The 24,966-nt window shown below is 45.1% G+C and overlaps 1 protein-coding gene across 2 annotated transcripts; it reads right to left on the reverse strand.

Moving 5' to 3' along the window:
- Window positions 1-11,548: 11,548 nt before the first annotated feature.
- Window positions 11,549-23,061, reverse strand: GNPDA1 (glucosamine-6-phosphate deaminase 1). 2 transcript variants are annotated; one of them, XM_012461225.2, is made up of 8 exons: window positions 23,024-23,038; window positions 22,309-22,363; window positions 21,962-22,091; window positions 18,359-18,460; window positions 16,189-16,371; window positions 14,987-15,171; window positions 13,120-13,294; window positions 11,549-12,139 (listed from the first exon to the last, which is right to left on the reverse strand). In XM_012461225.2, exons 3-8 carry the CDS (start codon window positions 22,083-22,085, stop codon window positions 12,039-12,041), a joined length of 870 nt encoding a protein of 289 aa, XP_012316648.1. In that variant the 5' UTR covers window positions 22,086-22,091; window positions 22,309-22,363; window positions 23,024-23,038; the 3' UTR covers window positions 11,549-12,038. The 2 variants fall into 2 exon arrangements, with proteins under 2 accessions (XP_012316648.1, XP_012316573.1); XM_012461150.2 differs by lacking the exon at window positions 22,309-22,363 and having other exon boundaries at window positions 23,024-23,061.
- Window positions 23,062-24,966: the final 1,905 nt, after the last annotated feature.

Here is a 24,966-nt window from a genome sequence, read left to right on the forward strand (position 1 = left end):
TGCTGTCATACCCAGCTAGTTTTTTTGTTTGTTTGTTTTTTGTTTTAATGTTTAGTAGAAATGAAGTCTCGCTATATTACCCAGGCTGATCTTAAACTCCTGAGTTCAAGTGATCCTCTGCCTTTGCCTGCCAAAGTGTTGGGATTACAGGCATGAGTCATGGTGCCTAGGCTCCTGGGTGTTTTGTGGGGGAGTTTGAAGAGTCAGTGTCTCTTCATTTTTACATAAAAAGTTTGGGTCTAGAGCTGATAAATGAAAATAAGCTACCAAATAACTTTTTTTAAAAAGTCAAAATAGAAGCTCTGTGACATTTTAAGCTTGCAATCGAACTAACTTAAGGACCTGCCTCTGTCAATTGAGATGCATCTTGTTTCATCCATCTTTCTTTTAGTTTTAATTTTTATTATGATAATTTTTATTTAGCTACCCTATTAACAAACCATCCTTTTTTTAAAAGACACTATATTTTAGAATATAGATTTACAGAAAAATTGCAAAGATTGTACAGCGTTCCCATGTACCCCATACTCGGTTTTCCTTATTAACATATTAGTGTGGCACATTTATCACATTAATGAAGCAGTATTGCTATTGAGTTCATACTTTTTTCAGATTTTCTTAGTTTTACCTAATGTCCTTTTTCTGTTCCAGGATCCCTTCTAGGATACCACATTATTAAATTTAGTCATTGTGTTCCCTTACACCCCACTCAGCTGTCACAGTTGTCTCATCTGTTTTTATTTTTATATAAACATTCATTATACCTTGGTATATCTGGATTGGGCAGGAGCCCAAAAAACTTTTAAAGACAGATAACTTAATCCTAGCAGGCTCAGCAAATCAATGATTTCTTTTTGACTGAGATCTTTTGTAGCTTTAAATTGGTTACTTCTCAGGATACTCCAGTGCTGTATATGCAGTTTTAGGCTGTTCACCCGTTCTGGTAATTTTTCTGCTCAGCTTCTCGAGAAACATTAAACATTGGGCAAGTTGATCAAGTCAGGAAGTCAGCTGGACCCATTAGACTGTGCACTGATGTGAGAATTAGCTCGCCATCTTGGCTAAATCCCAAAGCTTGTTGAGTAGATGTATCCCTTCCTGTTGACCTGTGGAGGAGCTGGTGAAGGTAAGAAAGGCTGACAATCAGAAGAAGCCATATTCCCAGACAGACTTGTAGTGTTGTCAGCGGTCTTTTTTTTTTTTTTTTTTTTTTTTTTTGAGACAGAGTCTCACTCTGTCACCCAGGCGGGAGTGCAGTGGCATGATCTTGGCTCACTGCAACCTCTGCCTCCCAGGTTCAAGAGATTCTCCTGCCTCAGCCTCCTGAGTAACTGGGATTACAGGTGCCCTCCATCACACCCAGCTAATTTTTTTTTTTTTTGTATTTTTAGTAGAGATGGGGTTTCACCATGTTGACCAGGCTAGTTTTGAACTCCTGACTTCAAGTGATCCACCCGCCTTGGCCTCTCAAAGTGCTAGGATTAGAGGTGTGAGCCACCATGCCTGGCCCAAAGTCATTTGCCCAAAGTCTTCTTTTTTAGTCGTAGACAGTTCTTTTTTTTTTTTTTTTTGAGACGGAGTTTTGCTCTTGTTACCCAGGCTGGAGTGCAATGGCGCGATCTCGGCTCACCGCAACCTCCGCCTCCTGGGTTCAGGCAATTCTCCTGCCTCAGCCTCCTGAGTAGCTGGGATTACAGGCACGCGCCACCATGCCCAGCTAATTTTTTGTATTTGTCAACGGGGTTTCACCATGTTGACCAGGATGGTCTTGATCTCTTGACCTCGTGATCCACCCGCCTCGGCCTCCCAAAGTGCTGGGATTACAGGCGTGAGCCACCGCGCCCGGCCTCGTAGACAGTTCTAATTTACATTAGCAATCTCTTAATGTACTTAGTATTTATTTTTTCTGTCAAGAGTAATGAGAGTTAATAAGAGGAGATAATAATAAAGTTATTCACGCGGCTGGCTGCTTTGAAAGGGAATTTCAGAATTTTGACTGGACTTTGGATCTCCCACCTAGTATTAACTTTGCCAGCAGGTGGCAGAAGTTCCCATGTTATAGTCACTGGCGGTCTCCTTGCCACGGTGCGCCAGAGGAGAGTATGAATCTGAGGCGGAGGGACTCACGGCAGTACAGGTGTTTAGAAAGTTTCTTCCACTCTTTGACCGAGTATTGGTTGAAAAGAGTGCTGCTGAAACTGTAAGCACAGGAGGCATTATGCTTCCAGAAAAATCTCAAAGAAAAGTGTTGCAAGCAACAGTAGTTGCTATTGGATCGGGTTCTAAAGGAAAGGGTGGAGAGATTCAACCAGTTACCATCAAAGTTGGAGATAAAGTTCTTCTCCCAGAATATGGAGGCACCAAAGTAGTTCTAGATGACAAGGATTATTTCCTATTTAGAGATGGTGACATTCTTGGAAAGTACATAGACTGAAATAAGTCACTATTGAAATGGCGTCAACATGAAGCTACCCATTCCACTGAAGTTCTGAAATCTTTCATCATGTAAATAATTTCCGTATCTCTCTTTTATAATAAACTAATGATAACTGATGAAAAAATATATAGTCACTGGTTAAGACAGGTAAGAGTATGTTTTGTTTTAGAAGTAGATGTAACTTCTGGTATTTAAATTTTTCTCATTATATTTCATTATAGTCTTTTATACGTTAGTAGACAGAATGGTATCTAACAATACTAGCAAGGCAGGAACAGCAGTATTATCAGAAATTTTTAAATACTTAAAAGTGTACGTGAACCACAGTTGACATGCAGTTGTTACATAGCAGAGTGTCATTCCTGATAGTGGCACTTACCTTCAGCCACCGAAGTAGGGAAATGAAGTTGTATATGAAACTCCCTAAGTAGGACCAAGGAATTGTAACATCATGGTCCCCTCTGATGCTGGTAAGAGGAGCCAGCCTGCTCCCCAAACTTTATCTTAACTAAAAAAAATCAAGCCAGACTGAATGTGGTCAGAAATCTGGCTGGGAGCTTTAGGGGTATTCTTAACAAATGTTGATGGTAATAATCAACTTTCAGCACCCATTGTGTAGTCTGTACAGTTTCTCAGGTTGTCTGAAGATTTACCACTCCAAGGATTCCCACATTTCTCTGAGCCAGAGGATGCTTTGGAGAAGATTGTGTACATTGGAAACTTAAGGAGATTTGATGCTGAAGTTGCTAAGTACAAAGTCAGCATAGTCACTTCTTTACCTTGCTTGTATCTCTTTTTTTCCCTTCATTATAAAAACGAAAAAAGGAAAAACAACTAAACTTACACTAATACAACATAAATACACATAAATTTTAAAAGCAATTGTGGGTCTTACCCTCAGTCTCATTCTACTTTTCGCAACCTATAGTATTGCCTAGAATAACTCACTTATTTAACAAATATTGATGGAATACCCTGCAATGGGCCTTACTCTTTTTCAGGGTGGTGAGAATGTAGCAGTAAATAAAACAGACATAATATCCCTGCCCATGTGGAACTTAAATTCTGGCAGAAGGAAAGAGACACAGTAAATTATTTGGTTCATCAGAAGACAAGTGCCATGGGGCCGTGTGCAGTGGCTCATGCCTGTAATCCCAGTGCTTTGGGAGGCTGAAGTGAGAGCATCACTTGAAGCCAGGAGTTTTGAGAACAGTCTGGGCAACATAGCAAGACCCTGTCTCTAAAAAAAAAAAAAAAAAAAGCATGAAAAATTAGCTGGCTGCAGTGGTAATGTGCCTGTAGTCCCAGCTGCCCCTCAGGATGCTAAGGCAGGAGGATTTCTTGAGCTCAGGCGGTCAAGGCTGCAGTGAGCCTTGATCACACCACTGCACTCTAGCCTGAATGACAAAGCAAGACCTTTGTCTCAAAAAAAAAAAAAAAAAAAAAGTCATAGAAGTTGGGGAGAAGAAATACAGAGTTAGGGGAGGCAGGGAAATGTCGGAATCTTATAGAGAAGACTCCCATCATGATAGCACTTGAACCAAGGCTGGGCAGTGTGAAATTGAACCTTCTGGACACCTGGGAGGAGAGAATTCCAGGCAGAGACAGCATGGGCAAAGCCCTTGGGATATAAGCATGTAAGCGGGCTCTAGGAACTGTGGTAGCCAGTCAGGGCTGAAGCAAACCAAGGAAGAGTGAGAGACGGGATATGAGCAGGTGGTGCTGTAGACTGTATAGAGCCTTGTGTGAACTTTGGCTGCCACTCTGAGATGGAGGGCATTGAGCAGAGTAGTCATAGGGTCTGGCTTGTGTTTTAGGGGGATGGTGAGCAAAGGTGGAAACAAACCAATTAGGAGGCCATTTACAGTAGCTCAGGTGAGAAGTGCAGTTGGCTTTTACCAGGGTGCCGGAAGTTAGAATCTTGAGAATTGATTAGATTCTGTACTTGAAGGTAAAACTAATAGGAGTTGTTGATAGGCTTGATGTATAATGTGAGAAAATAATGCATCAGGGTTGATTTCTAGGTATTTTTGAGCAGTTGAGATGAGAAACCTGTAGGTAGCACAGATTTGTGGCTGAGTATCAGGAATTTGGTTGTGGACAGGTAAGTTTGAGATGCCTGGTAGTTATTCCAGGGGAGATGACAGATAGGCAGCAGGATGTTCTAGTCCAGAGTTGAAGGGAGCGACTCAGGCTAGAGATAGAATTATGGGAGTCAACATGTAAATGGTATTTAAAGCCATGAGACTAGATGAGATTACTAAGGGAGTGAGTTGTATATAGAGAAAGGTCCAAGGACTGAGTATTGGTCACTCTAGATGCTAAGAGGTCAAGGAGATGAGGAAGAACCAGCAAAGACAGACAGTGGCCAGTAAGGTAAGAAAACCAGCTGTGTGTGGTGTCTTGGAAACCAAGTCAAGTTTAAGGGAAGGAGTAATCAACTGTGTCATACACTGCAAAAAGGTCAAGTACTGTGAGCTGTAAAAATTGTAGCAGTCAGTGTTGAGGTCCCTGGGACTTTGACAAGTGCTGTTTCATTGGAGGGCAGTTGCAAATCTGGAATGTGTTTGAGAAAGAATGGGGTGTCCTCATAATAAGAAAAAGGCTGAGCAAACTGATAAACAGCTTTTCTTACATCTGCCAGTGAATTGAGGTCACAGGGCAAATCTTCACTGCAAAAACAAGCAGGAAAATAGAGGAGATCGGCTCACCTAAAAGCTGCTGGAGACAGTAATTGAGATCTAAACAAATTGCTGTGAGCTGTGTGTGGACTAACTAGCTTGAGAATTCAAAACCGGGAGCTAGTCTAAGAGGACCCCACACTTTGGTGGGTTTTACCTCAAGGAGACTCACTGGGTTCTCCTGTAAAGATGGCAGGAAAATTCCCTTGTGCTTTGGACACACGAAGGGGAAAGTAACCATTTTGAAATACATCCAGAAAGAGAGTAGCCCCGGAGCTTCTGTTCTCCATGGCAGAGAACAGTTTTCTCAGGGAAAACTACTTGCAGGAGCCTTCTCTAGCCTAGGAGAAAGGCAGATGGATGGCTCAACCTGCCTCTAGCCTTCCTGTCTCACATAGGAGGAAAAAACAAGGCTCCACTAAAAAAAGAAAAGACAGATTTAATCATAAGAGTATGCAGTACTTCTCCTCACCAATACAATACCATCAGTAGGGCTCCAGGATAACAGTGGATTACAACAGAGAGAGCTGCAAGACACAGACTCTATTTTAAGAAGGAATTTCTAGGGAAACCCAAAGACAACAGGGAAGACAAGGACACTGAGGAAAATCAGAGCCTCTAGCACCTACAGCGAACATTAGACGCAGCCTATTAGCCAGATAAACACACAACTTACATTAAAGGCCTGTTTACCCCAGTTCTTGTTACCTAAGACATCATGTCTGGCCTTAGTAAAAAAGTACAAAACGTGCTAAAAGGGAAAAAGAGACAAAGCAAGCGTCAGAGCCAGACTCAGATATGGTAGAGATTTGGGAGTTATCAGACTGGGAATTTAAAATAACTGATTAATGTGCCAGGTCTCTTATAGAAAAAGTGAAAAACATGCCAGAATAGTCAGGTAATACAAGCAAGAGATGGAAACTTGGAATCCAAAAGAAATACTAGAAATAAAACATTGAAACGGAGATGAATACCTTTGATGGGCTCATAAGACTGAACGCTGCCACAAAGAATCAGTGAGCTTGAAGATACATCAATAGAAACTGCCCAAATTGAAACTGAAAAATTTCAAAAAGGAATGGAAAGTTTTTTAAAAACAGAATATCCAAGAACTGCTGGATAATTTTAAAAAGTGTAGGTTGGATGCAGTGGCTTGCACTTGGAATCCCAGCACTTTGGGAGGCTGAGGCAGGTGATTGCTTGAGGTCAGGAGTTTGAGACCAGCCTGGGCAACATGGCAAAAACCAGTCTCTACAAAACACACACACACACACATACACACACAAATTACCCAGGCATGGCAGCACATACCTGTAATCCCAGCTACTGAGGAGGCTGGCTGAGGTGGGAGGATCGCTTGAGCCTGGGAGGCAGAGCTTGCAGTGAGCTGAGATGTTGCCACTGCACTCTAGCCTGGGCAACAGAGTGAGAGCTTGTCTCAAAAGAAAAGAAAGGAAAGAAGGAAAGAAAGGAAAGAAGAAAGAAAAGCACAGCTCTGCATAATAGGAATATGGTAGTTCCCCTTACCCACAGTTTCACTTTCTATGGTCAACTGTAGTCCAAAAATAGGTAAGTGCAATACAGTAAAATTTTGAGAGAGGGAGAGAGACAACGCTCACATAACTTATTACAGTGTATTCTTATGATTCTGTTTTATTTCTGTGAATCTCTTACTGTGCCTAGTTTATAGATTAAACTTTAGCATAGGCATATGTATATAAAGAAAAACTGTATCGGTTTCAGTACTGTCCACATTTCAGATTCACTGGGGATTCTGGAACATATATACCTTGCGGATGAAGGGAGACTACCATACCAGAAGGAGAAGAGAGAACAGAAGAGGGAGAGATTAAAGTTAGAGCATGAGTAACTCCAGAAACTGCTCTAAAGAAGATCAGAGAAATGAGGATGTAGCAGAGAGGGCAAATGAGGTAGAGTTTTGTTTTTAAATCTTGTCTTGAATGCCATAGGAGTGGTCCAGGAGAGGACAATTTGATGCTGTAGGTGAGAGATGGAGTGTTGTCAGAACAACATCTTCAAGGAGGCAAGAGAGGACGGGATCTGATGTGCAAGCAGAGGGCTGGGCCAAGGAGCTGGTAACAGGAGGACAGCAGAGTGTGAGAGCAGGGCTGGCTTGTGGGTGTGTGATGGTGGGAATTCACGGGCATTCTTTTCTGATTGCTTTTGTTTTCGAGGTCATCGGCTGAGAGGAAAGCTGGGGTAGAGGGGTTAGAAGTTTGGGACCTTACAAATTAGTCTTTGAGGAGGCTAAATGGACTAGTATGATTTTTTTTTTTTTTTTGAGACGGAATTTCGCTCTTGTTACCCAGGCTGGAGTGCAATGGCGCGATCTCAGCTCACCACAACCTCCGCCTCCTGGGTTCAGGCAATTCTCCTGCCTCAGCCTCCTGAGTAGCTGGGATTACAGGCACGCACCACCATGCCCAGCTAATTTTTTGTATTTTTAGTAGAGACGGAGTTTCACCATGTTGACCAGGATGGTCTCAATCTCTTGACCTCGTGATCCACCCGCCTTGGCCTCCCAAAGTGATTGTTAATGTAGTATGACTGCCAGGTGGTGGTAATGGCTCCCCTGGGGTCCAAATTACTACTGTTTTGCCGGCCCATTACTGCATAACTCAATCCTGTCACACTGTATCTTACTGGAAATGGACATGTTTCACTAGCATCTCATCACAGTAAGTATTTTGGTTCCCAGGAAAGAAGCATCAAATTTGCCAAGTTAGATCTCCTCAGTAGGCCATTTGGTTCATCCATTATATAATATGCTATGATTTCCCCTGGTTGTTGTATACAATCACTACTCGGGGACAACTACCAGGCTTATGGTTCAACAAATACCAGTGCCTTCTAGATACCAAGGCACTGCTATAGGAGCAGAATAGAGCAGTATTTAACATCTACCTTCATGGAGCTTATATTTAGGGGGAAACAAAATACATGTCTGGTGGTAAAAGGTTCTGAGAAAACAGCACACGGCAAGGATATGAACTTGGGGGTTGCAGCTTTATATTGGAGGGTCAGGGAAGAGTTATCTGGTAAATGACATAGGAGGCAAGCCCTGAAAGACTGAAAGAGTAGAAGAGTAGGCCGTCGGGGGAATAGTGGGCCAGCCTCTTGTGTCCACCTCTACTTTATAAACAAACTAATGGAAGGAAGGCAGCACCCATTGATGTCAACACTGCCACTTTTTACTAAATAGAATAAAACTTTAAACACATTCTGTCTACTCTTCCTGAAATATAACTCTGTGCACTTAATGTTACCTTTTCCCTTTCTTATCAAACTTGCTGTTTTACAAATTCAACTTGATCCAGTCAGCTGTATTTAATATTTCCTTTTTGATCAAATTGTGAAAATGGTCAGTGAGAACCCATTTAACTGGCTGTTTTGTCTTCTCAAAACTGCCTCAGACATTTTTGTTTTGTTTTATTTCATCCCCAGACTTACTGGGACAAGCCCCAGATATTTTTTTTTTTAGATAAAGTCTTGCTCTGTAGCCCAGGCTAGAGTGCAGTGGCATGATCTCAGCTCACTGCAACCTCCACCTCCCAGGTTCAAGCGATTCTCCTGCCTCAGCCTCACAAGTAGCTGGGATTACAGGCACATGCCACTGCACCCAGCTAATTTTTTGTATTTTTAGTAGAGATGGCATTTCACCATCTTGGCTAGGCTGGTCTTGAACTCCTGACCTCAGGTGATGTGCCTGCCTCGGCCTCCCAAAGTGTTAGGATTACAGGTATGAGCCACCACGCCTGACCAGCTCCAGACATTTTTGAAAGCACCCTTATTTCCAGTAACAAAATATTCCAGGCCCACTCTGATCCCTGCCCCCAAACATATGATTAGCTCCTGTCCAAGGAGCCCTGATATTAGAGGCCCAAGCTGACCCAGGGGTATATATCCCACTTCAACACATAAGCATGGGTTGTAGCAGGACAGTGCTGTTGAACAACCAAGAAAACACAGACTTGGGAAAGACATCAGATCTAAGATCTCAAGTTCATACAGACATGTCCAGTTTAGCTGTCATCACTAAATCCTTTTTTGTTTAATTTTAATATAGTTAATTTCTTTAACATACTTAAAATTTAAACCTTTCTTGATTGGATAAACAAAACATATGTCCACAAAATGGAATACTATACAGCAATAAAAAGGAATGGACTACTGCTGTGTGTTATGTGAACCTGAAAAACGTTATGCTTAGTGACAAAAGCCTGACACAAAAGATGTCATCTCACATGATTCCATTTATGTGAAATGACCAGAAAAGGTAAATCTATGGACACAAAGCAGACCAGTGATTGCCTGGGACTGGGGTTAGGAGTAGAGAGCTTTGGGGAATGATAGAAATGGATTGTGGTGCTGGGCATGGTGGCTTATGCCTGTAATCCCAGGACTTTGAGAGGCCGAGGCAGGCAGATCATTTGGGGCCAGGAATTCAAGACCAGCCTGGTCAACATGGTGAAACCTCATCTCTGCTAAAAATACAAAAATTAGCTGGATGTGCTGGCGCACACCTGTAATCCCAGCTACTGGGGAGGCTGAGGCAGGAGAATCACTTGAATCCAGGAGGCAGAAGTTGCAGTGAGCTGAGATTGCACCACTGCACTCCAGCCTGGGAGACCACAGTGAGACTTTAGGGTCTCAAAAAAAAAAAAAAAAAAAAGATTGTGGTAAGGAGGTACACAATTCCATAAACATAAAAATCACTGGATTTATATTTAAATGTTAATTTTATCAGCATGTAAATTATATCTCAAAATTGGTTGTTGTTTTTTTTTTTTTTGAGATGGGGTCTTGTTCTGTTGTCTAGAGCTGGGGTGCAGTGATGCAATTATAGTTCACAGCAGTCTTGAACTCCTGGGCCTAAGCAATCCTCTCACCTCAGCCTCCTGAGTGGCTGAGACTACAGGCATGCACCAGCATGCTTGTCTAATTTTTTTTAATTTCGTAGAGACAGGGTCTTGTTATGTTGCCCAGGCTGGTTTTGAACTCCTGATCTCAGGTGATCCTCCTGCTTTGGCCTCCCAAAGTATTGGGATTACAGGTGCGAGCTACTACACCCAGCCTCAAAATTGTTAAAAAATTAAACCCTTCTTCCAACTTCTACATCTACCTCCTTAATTGGCTATATTGACTTAAGATATTTCATCATATTAAAAAAAAAACCCTAAATGTATTTTTCCATACTTTGCAATTTTTTATCCCTCATCACAAATCTGCCTTAGTCTTTATAACAGCTGTATCCTCATCTGGATCTCAGGTGCAGCCAGAACATGACAATTTATTTCTCATCTGTTCATTCCTACCCTTTTTCATAGGAAGGAAATGAACCTTCCTATGAAAGTGCTTCATTTTCATAAAATCTGTTATTTTTACTCTGATGACTGAAGAAAAGATCAATAGACGGCTGCTCTGCTTGTGACCTTCCTGCAAGCTCTTGAGAGGACTGAGTGTGAGGCTTTGCTTACCAGCTCTTTCTAAAATATACAAATAGCCCAGAGAGTCTTCTAAATTTGGGGCTCAAATCCACAAATGACATGTTATTTGAAAATACTGGATTTAATAGAAAATATCACATTGTAAACAAATCCATTGATCCATGAACTTAAAACAGAATGACAGCACAATCACGTAGAAAAGCTAACGACAAAACATGGGTACCAAACGTAGCCCTTAGGCCTGAGCCAGGCTCTCAAAGGTCTTTCCCCAAAACAGAGGCAGCGGTAGCTTCAAACAGGCACAAAAACAGCAAGGAGGAGGCAGCATCCACTCCATGAAGGCCTAAGAGAATGAAAGGAAGCCAGAGCAACAGACCACCTTGGGATCTGGGGAGAAGGATAAATGGGCAAAAGATCAGACCACACCATGTGAATCTGAGCAGAACTATTTTAAGTGGGGAAACAATACTAGAAGCATTTGGTGTGTTTTCCCGGCACTCACTTCCTAGGGAAGCGGGAGAGCGGGACACTCAGGAGTTGTGACTCAACTCACACTTAAGCTGCCTGCCCAGACAGTCCCCCTGGCTGAACACAACACTGAAATTGTGGCAGTGTCTGTTGCCCCAGTGGACCACCTACCTACTAATGAGCATATAAAAGAGGAGCCACAGTGAGGCCTTTCACAAAAACAGGGCTCTGGGGGGAAAAGGGCTTCCACCTTCCTCCTTTCGGTGCTGAAGAGTCCCTGGGGGAGACTAGTTTGACGTGGCTGGGCCCCTTGAAGCTCTGGGTTTATCAGTAGAAGCCACCTCTTTGGCCCCACCTACCCAAATCCTCCCCCAAGTACTCCCAGTTCAGAGAAGAGCTGTGAAACTAGAAAACAACTAGAGGAAGGAAGGAAGGGGTCGTTTTCTTTCCATTGCACTTGTTACGGACCAGAGAGACTGCTTCCTTGCACTTACTTTAGATATTGAGAATTTGTGCCTTAACCTGGAACAATGGTTCTCAACCAAGGGGCAGGCCTGTGCAAGAGGGACTCTCAAGACTCTTCAAAGAGGTTGTGTCCAATATACACAAGCCCCTAATTCCCTCCCACTTGAAAATCAGTGCATGTAAGGAGAAAAATTCCTGACAGGAGTGTGTCATACATGTGAACTGTGGCTGAAGCAGAACAAAAAGCTTAAAACTCCCAACCTGGGTTTGGCAGACATCAAAATGATGGAATACATTTTTCAGAGATTTTTTTTTTCTGATTAAGTTACAAACAAGTCATTCTCCCTATAGCTAAACTCCATGACTAGGCTCCCAGCCTCATAGCCAAGAACAGTCTGTTCACCCACTTATCTGGAGTAACCATGCTAGATTAAAGAAATAGAATTCTTTCTTCTAAAGACAATTTCCAGAAAGACCTGCCTTTCCCTATGGGTATTTGACACTCGGTCCCAGCACAGGCTAATCGCTGTATGGTTTCTTAGAAGATTGGCTTTTCTCAGTTTCTTTCTCTTTGATACTGTACAAGGGGTCCACCAACTTGTTATGAACAAGCATTAAACCTGCAAAAAGTTAAAAACAAAAAGTAGTTAATTCAGGCAGTGGCAAGAGTTCTCTATCAATCATAACATCTAGGAGCTCTCAAATTTTGTCTTAGAACTGACACGTCTCTCTTTTCTCTATGATAAATGATAAACACCCTAAAAGTATGAAAAGAGTTATTCACAGGGAGTACTATATTCATGGAACTTTTATAAATTCAATCACTATGGGAGTTGACTATTTAAAGGTTAGTCTTTTCAGCAAAGAACAAATTACTAATTGACCTGCTTGTGTAAAGGAGGATATTCACGTTAGCCTAAAGCAGCATGCATCCTTTTAAAGTAAAAGAAGGGCCAGGCATGGTGGCTCACGCCTGGAATCCCAGCATTTTGGGAGGCCTAAGCGCGTGGATCACCTGAGGTCAGGAGTTGGAGACCAGCCTGGGCTACATGGCGAAACCCCGTCTCTACTAAAAATATAAAAATTAGCCAGGTATGGTGGCAGGCACCTGTAATCCTGCTACTTGGGAGGCTGAGGCAAGGAGAATCACTTGAACCTGGGAGGTGGAGGTTGCACTGAGCCGAGATCACACCACTGCATTCCAGCCTGAGCGACAGAGCAAGACCCTGTCTCAAAAAAATAAAGTAAAAGAAAGGAAGATCCTCCTGATAATTCAGTGCCTCACCTAGAGGGGAATGGCTGTATAAGATTTGAAAAGAGAAAACCTGAGGCTCAATGGCACTGCGAGGTCACCACATAGTCCTTGGACCACATGCTGTGTTTTCTTTCCTCCTTCTCAGAGCAAACAGATCTCCAGAAATGGATCTTTGCAGTCACAGGCAGAAGAGAAATGACTGTGTAGTGTGATACAGTCAAGTTTGATATTTATTAAGATTATAATTGTCAATTAAAATGACCAGAGGATCAAAGCTGGATCTCCTTCTCACTCTTAGCACACCCTGAGCTTGACCACCTGCTCCTGGACCCACACCTCCCTCACCTTTGAAATACTTGACAGTCTTCACTTTCAGCTCCAAGGTGGCATCCTCGTCACACACAAACACAGTGCGGGGATGCTGCTGGAAGGCAGACACGGTCCACATATGGTTCACTCCCTCCTCGATGGCCTTGTACAGAGCAAATGCCTTGTGAGCACCTGTGATGAGGATCATCACCTGAGGATCAGAAAACAAGTTCGTGATGGAGGGGAGCAGTCCACATACCCCAGATAGTTGTAAGGATGATAGTTTTTCATATCACATTGTAAGTGGTTACCACGCAACACACTTTTGCTCAGTGCTCCCTGTGCTATATCACACAAATAACCCAAGGCAGGCAGCATCATTATCCCCATGTTATGTGGTAAGAAAATGGAGCCCCAGGGGGTTAAGTAACTTGGCCAGGGTCATTTATGACCCCAAAGTCCATGTTCCTGAACACCACATGACAGTGCCTCCAGGTATCTTTGATGATGACTGTGAAGGTGCCCTGCAAACAGACATGCCATGCCCAGGCCTGTTATCTCATCGGCTGGGTGACTTTCCACAAGCAGTTTGTGAAAGAGGTCTGCCAACCTGCACCACCAGCAAGGGCGCTTTGCAAGCAACGATGGGAGTTATCTGTGGGGCCGCTAAGGCTGAATCCCAGAAAGGCTGCCCCATAATCTGGTCACTTTCAGTTCACAGCATTAAACCTATGAACTAATGTGACTTGGGGTGATGGTTTTGTTTATATATAATAAAACAAAGGCACAGTCTCCACTTAACAGTTAAAATATTGAGAATGTAAATGATCTTAAAGAACTCAGCTCTATTCAAGGGCAGGAAAAGAGAAAAAAAACCTCAGTTCTATAGATTTCCTTTCATTTTAATTCACATGTGCCACAGAGTCGTGAACAGGATTTGCTGTTCGTTTCTTAAAAGATTAGAATGCAGAAGCATAGAGGGAATGTGACTATTTCTTCTGGACCCCTCAGCAACCCAGAACTCTTTTTAGAAAAACGAATTTCCTGATTTCCAGCCCCAGGCCCTTTCCCAGATCAAGATGCCCTCACAATAAGGACGGCCCTCAACCCGTTTCCAAGCTGCAAGGCCAAAAACAGCAAGCAAACACCTAAACCCCATGTACTGATTGAAGGTTACCAAAAGAAATCTGAGTGCCATCACTCATTTCATAAAAGTTCATTTTAAATGGATTTTTTCACTGATTTAGATGCTTATTTATTGACTTGGGCAAAGAAATGTAAATCTAACCTGTCTTAGCTGCTTCCTACTGAATACACGTCAGAAAGGAAGAGAAAATGCTTCTAAAGTTCTAATGAAAGTAAGGAAATTGGAACCACAAAAAATTCAAATTCAAATGATAGCCAATTTTTTAGGGGAAAAACGAAATTCAGCTTAAAACACTTACATTTTAATCACACATCGTCACATTTATTAATCTCTGAGCATGGGCCTAGAAGCACAAGCATCCCTGGTGTCCAAACAGTGACCGCTACCAACTACAAGGAACCAGCGACCCCCTTTCTCCAAACCTGGTCAGGTACAAAATTAATATTCCAGCATTAGTGATGCTGGCTTCCTCTCTGCCTGTGAAAAGCATGAAAGGGGCCCGAGGCCAGAGAGCCTGGTGTCCCAGGCAGTCAGCTAAAGGCACCAAAAAAGTGCTCAAGGGATTCACCTCACACTGGGAATAATGATGTCTTCCAAAGAGGCAAGAGGAACAGTGAGTAACAGGGCATTAAGGATTTTGGCCTTATTTATCATGTCTTCATCTTTAATATGTAGGTGGTACCAGTATAGTTAAGATTAACAAGAGAAAGGCAAGTCCATTCCAAGGCAAGGCTGATGGGGCCCTTGCACCCTTACCTCTCTAGCATCCATGACAGTGCCCACCCCCACTGTCAAGGCCATGGTGGGCACCTTGGTGAGTTCTCCATCAAAGAACCTGGCGTTGGCCAGGATGGTGTCCATGGCCAGTGTCTTCACACGGGTCCTGGACACCAGACTGGAGCCTGGCTCGTTGAAGGCAATGTGTCCATCAGGGCCGATGCCTACAGGGAGAGAGCCAGTGCAGCGCTGTGAGTCCCAGGGATCCAAGATTTCAAGCATGGACAATCTCTCCTTCCCTAACTAGGGTCTGAAAAAAAACCATTGAAAACTGTGTCACCTTTCTCATTTGCAGCCCTGATCAGGTACACCTTAAACATGTGATCTGTCCCCCTCCCTACCATTTCTTTCTCTTTACCGTACTGTCTCAGAGGAGACCCTCCCCACCATTTCTATCTGAGGCACACACAGACATTGTTAACTTGCTGTCAACCTCAAAAAGCTGAGGAAGAAGCAATCCAAACAGCTTCTGCCTCCCCAGATTGTTAGAAAAGTGTACCTTCTCCGTCTCTTCTGCCTATAGTTAGAGTGTCCTGCTTCTGGGATAGAGTTACAGTGAATAAAACACCAGAGAACCCGAATAGGTTCTAATATCTCAGAGAATGAGAGCTCCTGCCCTCTTCCTCCCCAGTCTTCTAGAGAAGAGTGATCTCTAGAGCAATAAAAGGCAGTTCAATGTTACCCCTCATGGGTAACTCCAGAGGTGGCAACAGATGGACACACAGAAGGACAGCCCAGAGAAGGAACCAGAGCACAAATTGGAAAGGCAGACACCTGCTCCTGCCTGCGGACCTTGAGTGAGTCACCTAACTTCTCTGGGGTTCAACTGGCTATCTATAGAGGCTGTATGGAGCCTCTGGAACTACGTGAGTTTGTGATGTTAAATGTTTAGATAAGTTCCAGGACTGATCCATAAAACCTTAAGACTGGGGAGTAGACAGAAACTCAAGAGTCCAAACTCAAACCTCTCAGTTTACAGACAAGGCATCAAACTGCAGAAAGAGATCCCCAAGATAACACAGTTCCTGAGTAACAGAGCCAGGCAGGGCCCATTTCTCCCACCTCTGTCTCTACAGTCACCAGCACACCCAGAGGAAGCTGTCTGGTGACAGGCATGGTGTCTTGTCCTTCTGCCCACTAGTCTGGCCCTGGACATGAGTGCTGCAGAGTGTCAAGCTCACCTCCAACAAATAGCTCGATCCCGCCTGCAGCCTTGATCTTCTCTTCAAAGGCATCACATTCTGCCTGTAGGTCGACTGCATTCCCATCCAGAATGTGGGTGTTTTCTGGGTGGATGTCAATGTGCTTGAAGAAGTTGTTCCACATGAAGGAGTGGTAACTCTCCGGGTGGTCTCGAGGAAGGCCTGTGGGGCCATGGGACACTCAGTCGTGCCTAGGCCAAGCCAAAGCCCCCCTCCTAAGGAGGATGTCAGGACACCATGCTGACCTATAGAGATACTCCCAGGGGTCTGCCCATCTGGGAGCCTTGGGCACCAGCCTTCTGACCCCTAGCCACTCGGGACAGGCTGAGCCAGTATCCTTAAGTGTCTACCCACCCATCTGTGGCCACAGGGCTGGGCCAGAGTAACTGCACACCAGAGGCCTGGGAAATCCCCACATTCTGATCTGCTTTTCATAAGGCAATGACCACAGACTAGAGGCTGGGGACACTCTGGCCACCTGGGGTAGGGCTGGGCCCATCTTAGAAAGCAAGCAAGCACACCCCTCACCCTGACCCCACCATCCACTCCCAGTTCCACCTGCTCAGCCTGAATAAATTCCAGCTTGAACACCAGGTGGTTAGAGAGAGAACTATCTCCGGGCTTCCCCCAAATCAACTTTTTTTTTTTTTTTTGAGACGGAATTTCGCTCTTGTTACCCAGGCTGGAGTGCAATGGCGCAATCTAGGCTCACCGCAACCTCCGCCTCCTGGGTTAAGGCAATTCTCCTGCCTCAGCCTCTTGAGTAGCTGGGATTACAGGTATGCACCACCATGCCCAGCTAATTTTTTGTATTTTTAGTAGAGACGGGGTTTCACCATGTTGACCAGGATGGTCTCGATCTCTTGACCTTGTGATACACCCGCCTCGGCCTCCCAAAGTGCTGGGATTACAGGCGTGAGCCACCGCGCCCAGCTCAACTTTTTTTTAGCCAGGAAAAAAAAATGTTTAATGTTAAGCATTAAGAATATGTCAAATCAGCCTTAAAAAGGAAGGAAATTTTGACACATGCTACAACAATGGATGAAGCTTGTAGACTTTATGCTAGGTGAAAGAAGCCAGTCAAAAAGGCAAATACTTTATGATTCCAGTTATATACTCTAGCATGATACTAGAGTAGTCAGATTCATAGAAACAGACATTAAAATGGTGGTTTCCGGTGGCTGGTGAAGGGGGAAATGAGAAGTTGTTTCACGAGTATAGAGCCTGGGTTTTACAAGATGAAAAGAGTTGTGGAAATTGGTTGCACAACAATGTGAATGGACTTAACACTACTGAACTGTACACAGAAAGGTGGTTAAGATGGTAACTGTCATGTTACATGTATTTTACCACAATCTTTTTTTTTTGAGACAGAGTCTCGCTTTGTTGCCCAGGTTGGAATGCAGTGGCACGATATCGGCTCACTGTAACCTCTGCCTCCCAGGTTCAAGCGATTCTCCTGCCTCAGCCTCCTAAGTAGATGGGACTACAGGCACGTGCCACCATGCTCTGCTAGTTTTTGTATTTTTAGTAGAGACGGGGTTTCACCACGTTGGTCAGACTGGTCTCAAACTCCTGACCTCGTGATCCGCCCGCCTTAGCCTGTCAAAGTGGCACAATTTTTTTTTTTTTTAAAGTGAAGCTATTACAAAATGACTCAGGGAAGGGGAAGTGATAGAAGACCAAGATACAGCTTTTCAGCAGCAGGAAGGTCACCAATCTAAGGTCCCCTCCAAGTGTACCTGGTAGAAAGGTGAGCTGGAGGCTGCACACTGGAGAGAAAGCCCAGACACAAATCCCAGGGGAAACACCCCAGCCAGGATCCCACTTGCAATCATTTTTTCCAGAAAGAAATGGCATGGAGTTGGGGAGCAGGCAGAGAAGGGGGGGAATACTCTAATATTTATTAAGTATTTGTTATGTATAAGAAACTTCCACATCTATTATAATATCATTTAATGCTGACAACCTGTGAGGTCAGCTTTATTAGCCCCATTTTATAGCTGAGTAAACCAAGAGGTAAGTATTGATAATTGAGCCTATCACCAAATGTCACTGGCTCCCCGATTCCTCTTCAGGGCTGGACCAATGAGAGGAGGATCATGAGTCTCCTAGAATCAGGAAAGATCCTTGAAAGAGAAAGACTCACCCACATACTCATCCATGTTGAAGGTCTTCACATATTTAAAAGACAGGTCCCCATTCTTATAGTATTCAATCAGCTTCTTGTAGCAGCCAAGTGGGGTACTCCCTGCAAGAGAGGCCACAGCCATGAAAGCCCCTCGCACCCCCAGTCTGATATACAGGAATGAATCAGGGCTGCTTACAGGGAGACTCTGTCAGATCTGAAGTCCTGCCCACTACTCCAATCCAAACTGCCGTCCATCCATTAATGGCTTGTTTAATGCCTATTTCACCACTAGACTGTAAGCTCCAAGAGGGCAGGGCTGTGTCTGCCTTGATCACTGCTGAATCCCCAGTGCACTGATGACTGAAATCACTCTGATCTGTACCTGAGTAAATGTCAGACTTAATTACTGACATGATACTCTCTAAACAAGCACTATGTGCAAGGCACAGGGCCATGTGATAAGGACACAGGGAGCAAAAGACAGTAGCTACTCTAAAAGAACTCACTGCTTAGGAGTAGAACACAAAGCAGGAACATCAGTTGTGACAGGGTAAAGCACAGGCTCACCCAGTGCTTCAGGGTTCAAGGAAGACTTCCCTGAGGAGCAGTGAAGCCCTAGTTGACTCTCATTAAAAAGTCAATGTCATGGCTGGGTGTGGTGGCTCACACCTGTAATCCCAACACTTTGGGAGGCTGAGGTGAGTGGATTACTTGAGGTCAGAAGTTCAAGACCAACCTGGACAACATGGTGAAACCCCATCTCTACTAAAAATACAAAAATTAGCTGGGCATGGTGTCATGTGCCTGTAATCCCAGCTACTCAGGAGGCTGAGGCACAAAAATCACTTGAACCTGGAAGGCGGAGGTTGCAGTGAGCCGAGATCGTACCATTGCACTCCAGCCTGGGCAACAGAGCCAGATTCCATCTCGAGAGAAAAAAAAAGTCAATGTCATAAAAACACACACATAATAAAAGGCAGGAGGACACTGTATATTAAAAGACTAAAGATGTATGAACCCTGACTGGACACTGGATTAAATTTTTAAAAACCAACCTATAAAAGATAAATGTGGACAACTGAGAAAAAATTGTGAATATAGTTTGCATATGAGATGATGGCCTGATTTTTCATTTTCTTAGGTATGATGGTGTCATAGTTGTGTAGGAGAATGTCCGTATTCTCAGGATTTATGTGCTGAAGGATTTAGAAAGAAGTGTCAGGATGTCTGGAACTTACTTTCACGTGGTTCAGAAAAAAACCTTGTGTGTGTGCAGATAGAGAACAAGGGCCAGAGAAAGGTCAAAGTAAATGTGGCAAAATGGTAACAACTGGTGAATTTAGGTGAATGGTATTGACCTGTTTTTACAACTTTTTTGAATATTTGAAATTCTGCAAAATAAAAAGATGAAAGGAAAAAAAAATCTAGATCACGTCATGTCACTCCTCTTTTCAAAACCCAATAGCTTCTCATTTCACTCTCAGCAACACCAGACCTTCTAAGGCTCCACAGAACCTGGCCCCTGGCTGAGAGCCTCCCTGCCACCATCCAACACTGCAGAGCCCCAGCCCCGCTGACACACTCCCTATCGTTTCCTGCTTCATGTTTCTCCTTTCCTCTTATCACCATCTAGCAGGCTCTATATTTTGCTGATTGTTTATTATCTGTCTTTCCCATTACAATTTAAGCTTCAGAAGGCAGAAGTTTATATCCTTTTTGTTCACTGCTGTATCCTCACAACCTAGAACAGCTTTGCACACAGAAGGTATTCAATAAATACCTGCTGAGTGAATGGCAGCTCTCCAGAGCCCACCCAAAATAATCAGTTGGTCTGTGTGACTAGGCCTCAGCTATGCCTGAGCCACATGGCTTCCTCTTTCCTGCCATTTTCCAAACCTCTAGCCTTCCCATCAATTTTCTGAGCTTTCCAATATCTAGCCAATAAACTCCTTTTCTGCTTAATTTAGCTGGAGTTGGTTTCTATAGATTCCACCCAGAACCCTGACAGGTGTCACATCTAACAGAAGGAATGTTCCAAGGAACCCGTGTGGAAATGCTGTCCTGCTGGTTCCCAAAGGACAGGCAGGGAGAGGCCAGGTCTTGGAGGGCCTTGAATGCCACTTGAAGAGCTTGGATCTGACTCTGCAATGATGGGAACTAAGGAACAGTTTCAGAAGGCCAGACTCTGACCCATGCAGAGGTTGGGTCTCCCCACAGTTAGGAGACAGGATGTTAGCACAGCCTCCAGAGGGCCTGAGACATTGGTGTTCACAGGCACAGGTGGATACCACTCCCGCAAACCTCCAGTGCAGAGCTCAGCAACCTTTGGTCCACAGGTCAAATCTAGCCTGCGGCCTGTATTATTTTTTTTTTAGACAGAGTCTTGCTCTGTCACCCAAGCTGGAGTGCAGTGGCACGATCTCTGCTCACTGCAACCTCCACCTCCCAGGTTCAAGCGATTCTCCTGCCTCAGCCTCCCAAGTAGCTGGGATTACAGGCACAGGCCACCATGCCTGGCTAGTTTTTGCATTTTTAGTAGAGATGGGGTTTCACCATGTTGGTCAGGCCAAACTTTAGTGTCCATAAAGTTTTATTGACATACAACCATACTCATTCATTTATATATTGTCTTTTCTTTTTTTGAGACAGGGTCTCACTCTGTCAACCAGGTTGGAGTACTGTGACACAATCATGGCTCACTGCAGCTTCAATCTACCGGCTCGAGCAATCCTCCTACTTCAGCCTCCCAAGTAGCTGGGACTACAGGTGAGTGCCACCACACCAGGCTAATTATAGCTGCTTTCAAACAACAAAAAAGTTAAGTAGTTGCAACAGAGTCTGTATGGCTAGTGAAGTCTAAAGTATTTACTATTGGCCATTTACAGAAAAAGTTTGGACTGCAAGGAAGACCAAAAAAAAAAAAAGAAAAAGTTTGAAGATCCCCCTAACACACACATACACACACAGTCTCTCTCTCTCTCTCTCTCTCTCTCTCTTCTCTCTCCCCCTCTCTCTCTAATGGATGCGTCATGTAGGGCCACTAGGGCAAACCCACCCATCTCTGAAAGAAATAATCAGGACATTTGTCTTGAGGAGCTGGGGTCAAAAATATCTTTCTAAAAAAGCCACATGTTGATTTTTTCCAAAAGAAATCAGGACTGTTTTTTACTTAGGTCCTGTGTTTAATTAAGCCTTACAGAAAATTATCTAAGTGACTATCTTCTCAATTCTCCCAAGGATGGTACTTAGCTAGTACCCATCTAGATGCAGAGAAGAGAAATTAATTCATTACATAAAATGAATGCCTTAGGGTATCAGACTTAATTCTATTAAGAAACCCTGGTAGACAAGGCTGACTTAGGATGTAGCCTAAAAATCAAGTTCTTCCTGCCTAACCAAGATCCTTTCTGCTCCACGATCCTGCAGGAACAGGCAGCGACTACACCAACTCATAAGAGAAGCTGGGTCCTTTGTAAATGGAAGGGGCAGGGAGGCGCTCTCTCAGCACCAGTACCCCAGAGCCCCCATGAAGTCCCTTGGCTGAGTGAGCCTATGTACCTGGCCCCTGTTGCCTACTCTCTCCACCCCTATCCACGGCACCCCCTCCATCCAAGAACACACCAGTGGGGAGCCCCAGGGTGAAATACTTCTCTGGCCCTGGGTTAAACTGGATGATGCGGTTCCTGATGTATTTAGCTGCCCACTCGCTGGCCTGAGAATAGTGGTCCAGGATGATAAGCTTCATGTTGTCCTGCAGCGGGGGCGAGGGGATGACAGAAAGGAATCAATGGTAAGGGACAGAGAAAGGGACGGAGGTGGCAGGAGAAGCCTTTCTCACCCAGCAACAATCCTGACTTTCTATTCCCAGAGGAACTAAGAGGCTGGGCCAGGCGCCTCCACCACCCACAACCCACCAGGAGGCGCTACTGGAGGCAGACCTAGGGTCTAATCTCATCTCCTTCACTTACCAACCGCAGGACCTCGGTCAAAGGACCTAAGTTCTCTCTGAGCCGTTTCCCAATCCTACGTAAAAATGGGGACAATAGTACCTACTTCACAGATTTCACGACGGGGAACATGAAATGAGAGAATGCATGTAAACCACCTAGCATTTACTATGTTGGCTGTTACCATCCAGACAGATGCTCGGCTCAGCAGCCCCGCCTCCTCAACCGCTGCCGGTACGGGAGCGGGATACTGTACCCCTCCCCGCCCCCTACCCCGCGACTCTTCCTCTAGAAGTAGAGAGGTCACGGGATCGATCGTGCTGGGCCACTACAGCAGGTGGGGCAATGAGCTCTGCCTGGGGAGCTGCGTGGTCTCTCAGGACGAGTGGAAGGGTGTTCCTACTGGCCCGCCTTGCTTTGCGAACCTCTCTGGGTCCTCAGTTTCCCCCAAAGCACAAGCGGGAAAAGGTAATCGCTCCGAAGGAGGACGTTGTGCTCCCCCAGCACTGCGGTCAGTGGGAGTGGGGAGGCACTAGGCGAACGTAGCCCATGAGGCCGTCGGTGGGGTACAGCATGTCCCTCACCCCGATTACGACCCCATCGCCCCTCCAATCCCGCCTGGAAAATGGGTGAGGGAGGCTCCCCGGGGTCCCGACACCGGGTGCCGGAGGGCTGGGGCAGCGCTCCGCACTTCCGCCCGCGAGGAAGGTCCTCGCCAGCCCCGCTCCCCACTTACGCGGACGCCTCCCGCGACGGCTGCAGCGACTGCGCTGGCGGCCCGGCCCCGCGCGGGTCACGTGGCGGCGGGTCACGTGGCGCCGGGCGCGCCGCCCGCCGGGCTGACTCAGCGGGCCGCAGCTGCCGGGACTGACTCTGCTTGGGGAGGGGCCCCGGCCACTCACAGTCCCACCTCGACCCCTGGACCCGGCTGGCCCTGAAACAGACCCTAAAAAACACACTTTCCCTTGGGAGGCGGGGGTTCGAGCCTGTGTGTGTGTGTGTGTGTGTGTGTGTGTGCAAGAAGAGGGAGAATTGGGGGTGCCGGGTTGCCCCCGGGACAGCCGCCTGGACCTTGGGGCTGGGGCCGGGGCTTTTTAGTGCAGGGGTTGAGCTGGGGCAAGCAAAGCAGAATCGCTTCCTCAGTCCCCCAGGGTTGGGCCTGGCTCTGCCTTCAGTTTCTTTCTTTGTTTAGATGCTATTTACCCAGATATTAAAACTTTTGTTTAAAATACAGTTGGACTTTTTAAGGTCCTTTTTTTAAAGATCAAACTTGGCAGCATTATATAATGGAGAAAAAGGCAGGCCCCTGGTTTCCCCAACGCCCCGCGCCAAGATAACCATTGCTTATAGTTGAGAGTACATTCTGAATTGCTTTCTATGCATATGCTTACACTGTTGTTTTACATAAATGGGAACACATACACATGAGGCTTATATATACCGAGGGTCAGATATTTCACCTGCATTATTTCACTTAATCCTTATTCAACTCCAGTGAAGTAGGTTTACCATTACTTTTTTACTTGGCCAGAGGCACAAGTGTTTCCCTAAGACTTCAGTTCAGGGGGATCTGTCCAAATCCAAAATCCATGCTTTTCACCACGAGCGGGCACTGCCTCCCGGCTGATATGACTGGATTTGGGATGCTTCTATATCAGAACAAGAGATCTATCTTATTCTTTCCAGTAAACATTAGAGTTCTCCAGACTTCTAGGGACACTTGGGAACTTTCCATGCAGCTGGTCATCAGTAACGCCTTCCATTATGTAGGGTTTTGCGAGAGCTTTGTGCCCATTAGTTTGTAGAATCCTGCTCAATCGTCAGATGTGATTATTGCCATTTTATTGATGTGGAAACTGGGGCTCAGAGGAATACAGAGACTTGTGATTTATGACCTCACAGTCTGACATCCGGACTTTGGTCAGTGCTAGAGAGCAGTGGCGAGACCTCCTGAATCAGCCTAGTTTTCCTCCAGCAGCAAAAGGCCAAAGGAATCCTGGCTTCATGCCCATGGTGACAGGGTCTTCCTCAGTCAGCCGGGTGGCCACGTTCTGCAATTCTGCTGAATCTGCTCACTGTGGACAGCCCCAGGCGCTCATCCAGCCTTTGGGCCCAGCTGTAGCTCCAGACCAGCTTACTAGGGGCAGACTTCATCTGGTGAGACCCTGATGAGACCACAGATAGTGGAGCTGATACCTTTACAGTGTGGCAGACTTGCTCGTTGCCTCAGTGTTCTTTTGGTTTTGTATCTTTTTCCAAATCCTGAGAGCGTGTGAATGGCTCAGTGTTGGTGTAGTTTTGGTTTGTTTTTAAAGAGTCAGAATTTTTTTTTTTTGGAGATGGAGTCTCGCTCTGTTGCCCATGCTGGAGTACAGTGGTGCGATCCCTGCTCACTGCAACCTCTGCCTCCCCAGTTCAAGTGATTATTCTGCCCCAACCTCCCAAGTAGCTGGGACTACAGGCGCCCACCACCATACCCAGCTAATTTTTGTATTTTTAGTAGAGGTGGGGTTTCACCATGTTAGCCAGGCTAGTTGTGATCTCCTGACCTCAAGTGATCCACCTGCCTTGGCCTCCCAAAGTGCTGAGGCATGAGCCACCACACCCAGCCAGGAATGTTGTCTCAGCATGAGGATGTTTCACAATGAAGCTCCAACTCCAATCCCCAAACACATCTGA

This window comes from Aotus nancymaae, unplaced genomic scaffold, assembly GCF_030222135.1.
Source record: "Aotus nancymaae isolate 86718 unplaced genomic scaffold, 86718_ANA_hifiasm-v0.15.2.pri h1tg000064l_1, whole genome shotgun sequence".
Classification (NCBI taxonomy): Eukaryota; Metazoa; Chordata; class Mammalia; order Primates; family Aotidae; genus Aotus; species Aotus nancymaae.

Coding starts and splice junctions, on each gene's coding strand:
- GNPDA1 (XM_012461150.2), bottom strand. CDS start 22,085: ATGAAGCTTATCATCCTGGACCACTATTCTCAGGCCAGCGAGTGGGCA. Junction 15,172..16,188: donor GATCGAGCTATTTGTTGGAG/GTGAGCTTGACA, acceptor CTCTCCCTGTAG/GCATCGGCCCTGATGGACAC. Junction 12,140..13,119: donor GACTGTCAAGTATTTCAAAG/GTGAGGGAGGTG, acceptor AACTTTTTGCAG/GTTTAATGCTTGTTCATAAC.